This window comes from Crinia signifera, chromosome 5 (assembly GCF_055691185.1).
Source record: "Crinia signifera chromosome 5, ASM5569118v1, whole genome shotgun sequence".
Lineage (NCBI taxonomy): Eukaryota > Metazoa > Chordata > Amphibia > Anura > Myobatrachidae > Crinia > Crinia signifera.
In genome coordinates this window covers 73154068-73160067 of record NC_139221.1, presented here as the reverse complement: position 1 = coordinate 73160067, position 6000 = coordinate 73154068, and the positions used below count along the sequence as shown (strand labels likewise).

The following is a 6000-nucleotide window of genomic DNA, read 5'->3' as shown; positions in this document are numbered from 1 at the left end:
ATCAAAATCAAACTGGTTTTGTAGTGTAAATGATTGCTGCTTTTAAAAAAACTGGAGATTTCTTCCCAAATCTCTCACTTTCTGAATCTCTCATCCTATTAAATCTTACCCCTAATGTCATGATGCTTTAATACATTTGTACGTTTTTTTACTATACAAAATGGTGAGTGCCCTCCTTCAATTTCTAGCTAGCTATATATATATATATGCCTCTGGGTTTTACCACAAACAGATAATTTCATTATTCATTTTTGAACAAATCGATCCAAATACATTGATTCAAATGTGAAAGGAAAACAATAAAATGATGGCATTTACAGGTGCCCACGTGTTCTGCACAAAGAATCTACCCAAAGAAACATTGGTACCATCAAGGTAACATCTTGGTAGGGAGCCTGCAGATCTGTCGTTAAAGATGGTAGTTCGATGATGACTGCATTATACTACTATTTTGCATTTATTGTTATGTACATACAGTATATAGCCAACAGAACTTTATACACTTGAACATTATTTGGAGATTGCCCCATCGGCACACTTTTATTCTCCCATCACGCCGTATTGGATGGTAGGGCATTAAATACCGCCTGTCGGCACATGTCGGCTCAAATAAAAGTGACCAACTCATGTCGACCTTCCCATTGTCCACCTAATACTCATGTCGACCTTTCAACCCTGTCTACCTTAGCCATGTCGATCTATATCGGGTGTCGCCCTAAGCCCTGTTGACCTTCAGTGGTCGACACAATGCATTTCAACCTAAATGGGCCCGACCTAGTGAGTCTATCCCCACCCTAGCCCTCTGCACATGTCACAACCAGTGGAGTTCATTTTTCCTTTGTGGACTGTAACACGCTAGAAGCAGCAGAGCAGAGAGCGACACCACAGGCAGGAAAGAGGAACTGCACATATTCTGAAAGGTGCATAGTGCTCAAATGAGCACTATGATTGGCGGGTGCTTTACTTCACCAATCATTGATACATATGCTCCACATGCTATATTGTGCCGATTTATCCATTTCAGCTAAGACACGTTTTGGTTTCAAGAAAATGATGACACACATGCTGAGTGAAAATAAGTTTATATATTATACATTATTTATATACACAAAACATACAAGGTCTATGAATGTCTATAGCTTTACCACAAGTTGAGTTACCTATGTCTCAAGCAGTGGTTTTGTTCTGGGCTTTACATATTACATTTTATTCAGAAAAAAACAACAACAGGATTTAAAAGAAGCTTCACTTTAAAAACGTCACCATTTAGGGCTAATCCTTCAGAAATTGTACAGGTTGGAAAGTAAAACCATCTATATAAAATACAGCCATCCTTCATTGGGACCAATCTAAAGCAAAGTTTCAAGTGTAACACCTTAGCCTGGAAATAAACACACACATGAATAATCTCTACACCCAACTGTAGGAGTTGGAGGTGGGTTAGACCGCTACAAACATTGGTCGGTAACAAGAGGGTAGAACCTATGTAGCAGGCCATGAGCGGTATACAATGCCGCTGGCAAAGGGGTTTGAACAGCGAGGATGGCCTTTCCTTGCTGAAAATAAGCTATTTTCGCCGTGAAACTCCCTCGCCGTGTTCAATGATGGGGCGAGGTTCACCGCAAATGCAACGAGTCCGCTACATTTTGTGACAAGCCTCGCCATTTTAATGGCCACACCCACCGCTTCCATGTTGCCTCAGGGAACAGGCAAAGATTCATTGAATACGGCGAGATACCGGCACTTTTATGTGTTGATACCTCGCCGTCAGGGCATTGAATACCCCTCAATAAGGCAGGCTAGTTGCATAAACACTAACACCACATCTCAAGGTTACATCGATCGCCTTCAGTTCAATGGAAAAATCCAAAAATATCAATAGCAAATGCCAGAAGTCTATTTCTCTAAAATATTTAATTTCTCAACGGACCAGATGGTAGCTGGAGAAAAAATGCAATATTCCATATGTTTTATTGATCAAGCACTTTCCTCCATAAAGGATACATATCACCACCTAGTAACGTGAGCGTTAGTGTACAAGGCTTGTGCTAGCTTTTTAATGATTGAAATCAGACTCTTTTGGGATGTTATTTTATAATCCCATGGACTGGAAATATATTTCCATACAAGTGTGTTGGGAACAACTATAAGTGCTCTTTCATGGATTCCTAAGAAGGGAAATGCACTGTGTCAATATGTGTAACTTTATTCAGATAGGAGATAACGACATTATGTTCAAGCTTTGGCTACTAAATATATTACATCTTTACACATGAAGCTTATAAACTAAAATTCCCTTTAATATTTTTAAAATAATTAGTAGCAGCTGCTCAGTGGTCAGTGATGCCCAAGGCACACTGTGAGAGTTCTCATACGTATTTGCATTGACATACAGTACTAAGTGATACAACTACAACTCGTACCTTTCACTGCATAGTAAGAATTTCTTCTTTTGTAGGACTACAGTATATACAGCCAAGATTATTCTCTTAGTGCAAAATAACAATTTCAGATTGTACTAATGTGGCCACTTCCGCCAAGTGCTTCCGCAGTCTGTACAGTCCCTTTTCTAACACTTTCCTCTCTACATTTTGGGTCTCCAACCGTTAATAAATTGCAATATCTTTTTAACCTGCAGTTTGCTTAGCTTGAAGTCCTCTGAAAGTATCTCCTCTGTGAGCTGGACGAGTAAATTCCCATCAATCTTTTCCGAGACAAAGAAAGACACGACATCTTCTGACAAACCAATGAATCGCAAGGATTTGGATACTTCCTCCATGGATAAACCTGAAAGATCCGACGGGGGCTGCCACGGGGAGCCGTCCCCACATGACCTTGGTGCTAGCTGCATGTGTAGGGGGGAGGAGAATGGGTATGAAATAGAGAAAATGTCCTGCATGCCCTTTTTGGACAAATAATGTTCATCTGTGATATCTGGAGAACAAGTCTGTGGCTCTTCCTCTGCACCGTCTATTTTCATAGACAGAGGGAGTGGTTCTAGCACCGTGATGACCTCGCTGGACTTGGGTGCCCGTGGGGGTAATGCAGGACATGACATACTTTGCTTACTGCTGTTGTCGGGTATGATTTTCTCGGCAGAGCTTTCCAGTGAGTAACTTGCAGACTTCGGGCAGCCTTCAGAGACACTGAATTCATTTAGCGTGCCTTGCGTACACCCGGTCAAAGAATCACTGCCGCAGAAGTCAAATGGAGCTGGAAAATTTTTCTTTGGTGTGGCTGGGGTCTTTTGTCGAGGGTAGCTGTAATAACTTCGGCACTGGTCCACAAGCAAGTCGTTCGGGTTCATACCTTCAGCCCCACCACAGTAGCGGTTTGGCCAGGAGAGCCGTGAAGGAAGGATCTCCGGTGTTGCAGTCCCACAAGATAGCTTGCTCTCAACATCACTTGACCCATTTTTTATCCAGTTGCAGGGATAGCATGAAACCTGGGTACTGTCTGATGATTTGGCAACTTCTTTCTCTGTGACACCTCTAGAAAAAAGCAAATTGAAATCAAATTAAACCAGTACAGTTTAAGCAAATATATATTTCTATTAGCCCCTAATGTTACGATGTATCTCACTGAAATACTTGGGGTACTTAATACAAGTTACCTTTTTGGATAACAGCGGTAGTAATAACAGTCACAAACACAAGTTATGTTTTGTGTTAAAATGTTAAAACAGATGATAAAAATGTGTATGGTCCAGGGGTGGATCCAGGGACGTGGTTTAGTGGTGGTGGTTATGAGGAATGGGGATAAGACTGTTGCCACTACTTGGATGTGTCTGGGGAAATCTGGCAGCTTAGAGGCAGACAAAGGTTCCAACCTCTGATTGTGTATCAGAGTGGCCTCTGTCTGCTTCTCAGCCACAGCTATGCAGTGTTTGGCTGTAGACGTACACAGATTTGTGGGTGGCAAAGGTTATCCACCAATCAGAATACAGGAACAGGTGTAAATCTCAAATATACAGTATATAATCATGTACATTAGTTTTACTACCGTAATTTTCATATACACTGAAACAGCTAACAATACATAGTTTACTTTTCCAGATAACATGGCCCTTTTCCCAGGATTGATAGAGATGTCTTGTGGGGCATACACAAAGGGAGATTTGAGCAAGAGATGTGTTCTAAAGGTGCCCATACACTGTGCGATGATCACACCCATTATGGGCTGGATCACATCGCATTTCAACGCATGTGCAGCACATACTTTTTGTACAGTGCGATGCGATGCCCGCCGGAGAGCGCATCGCATCGCATTGCATGGTGCTATTGCACCATGTATGGGGCCTTAACTCTAGCAATTTAGTGTGTGAGATTTCCCACCGTCTAGATCTGCCATATACGCATAGATTTACACAAGAGCTTTGTGCTGGGCAAGTATAGGAGATTTGTGCTTACATTTTTTGGTACTTGTTTCCTAGCACGGCCACAATCTTGTGGATCGTGTACCTTTAAGTTAAGGTACACGATCCACACGATGGACCCGATTTCCTTTGAAATCAGGTCCATTTTGCCGGCTAAGGCACAATATCGGGGGCATCGCGTCGGTCGGGACCATTAACATTGGTCCCGACGCGACCGACGCGATGCCCCCGATTTTTACATAGGCTTCAATGTTAAAAAATATTTTAACATTGAAATCGTGAGGTGAGGGTCGGTAAAGGTAAAATATCGGGGGCATCGCGTCGGTCGGGACCATTAACATTGGTCCCGACGCGACCGACGCGATGCCCCCGATTTTTCCATAGGCTTCAATGTTAAAATATTTTTTAACATTGAAATCTTGAGAAAATGTGAAAAATGTGAAATGGGCCAATATGACCCATTTCACATTATAGATGTCCCCGTCGTCACCCCACGATAGACGCCAACCCGAAGCGTGGCGAGCGCAGCGAGCCCGCGAGGGGCGGCGGTGCGCGTCCTCTGACCTTTTCATTCCCCTACTATCCACGTCGGCGTGGAGTTGAGAATAGAATAGTGTGGCGAGCGCACCGAGCCCGAAGCTCGCCATGCTTCGGGCTCGCTGCGCTCGCCACACTATTCTATTCTCAACTCCACGCCGACGTGGATAGTAGGGGAATGAAAAGGTCGGAGGACGCGCACTGCCGCCCCTCGCGGGCTCGCTGCGCTCGCCACGCTTCGGGTTGGCGTCTATCGTGGGGTGGGGTTTACGCCGTTAAATTTGGGGGGGTTGGGAATATTTTACATTGAATCCAATGTAAAATCGGGTCCCAGGGACCCGATTTACATTTCATTCAATCAAAAAATCGGGTCGGTCGCGTCGATCGCATCGCATGCGATGCGATCGATGCAATTTTTCCGACACGACCACCCCGATGTAAATCGGTGTGGCCGTGCTAGGAAACAAGTACCCATTTTTTTTTAAATAATGGGCGGGTAGTACAGGAGGGTGCACGTAGATCACTTCTTAAAACACGGGTGATTTGTAGACTCTTGCTAAGCAATCTGACTATATATATACTGCATGCTTGAATGATCTAGACCAGCGGTAGCCGCGTATCGCCATCGCTATGAGGCATAAACACTGAGCAATTTGTGCTTAATTTCTAAGTGATAAATGAAGCACAAATCTCCCCGTGTGTATGGCCCAAATGTAATATCCTTTCTAAACTAAAGTCTTAAAAAAAGTTTCAATCTCCAAACAGCTGAAGCTATACAACATTAACATTTTCTTTGCTGCAATATTTTTATATACAAATAGTTACAATATTTCCAAAACTTAGATATTAATAAAGGACCGTGAAGCAAAAGGATAATGTAGTAACAGTAACTTAAGTACAGTTCTCTTGCGGAGTAGCTGGAAATAAACACAACATTCCATTACCACTTGCTGACCACACTCGTTTGTCTATATCATAATGTATCAGTGGTCACCATATATTTAATTTGTGCTAAGATAAAATGATTAATAATGCACTAAGACTTAAAGCAGCATTACACACTCCCAACAATATGTACCATATATACT

General features: G+C 42.7%; 1 protein-coding gene across 2 annotated transcripts in view; it reads right to left on the bottom strand.

Moving 5' to 3' along the window:
- Positions 1 to 1065: 1065 nt before the first annotated feature.
- Positions 1066 to 6000, bottom strand: part of GAREM1 (GRB2 associated regulator of MAPK1 subtype 1) — a 122835-nt gene continuing 117900 nt past the window's right edge. For both annotated transcript variants that reach the window (XM_083187461.1, XM_083187462.1), the window contains one exon: positions 1066 to 3491. In XM_083187461.1, the coding sequence (XP_083043587.1) occupies positions 2585 to 3491 (907 nt within the window). In that variant the 3' untranslated portion in view covers positions 1066 to 2584. The remainder of the gene's footprint in view (positions 3492 to 6000) is intronic.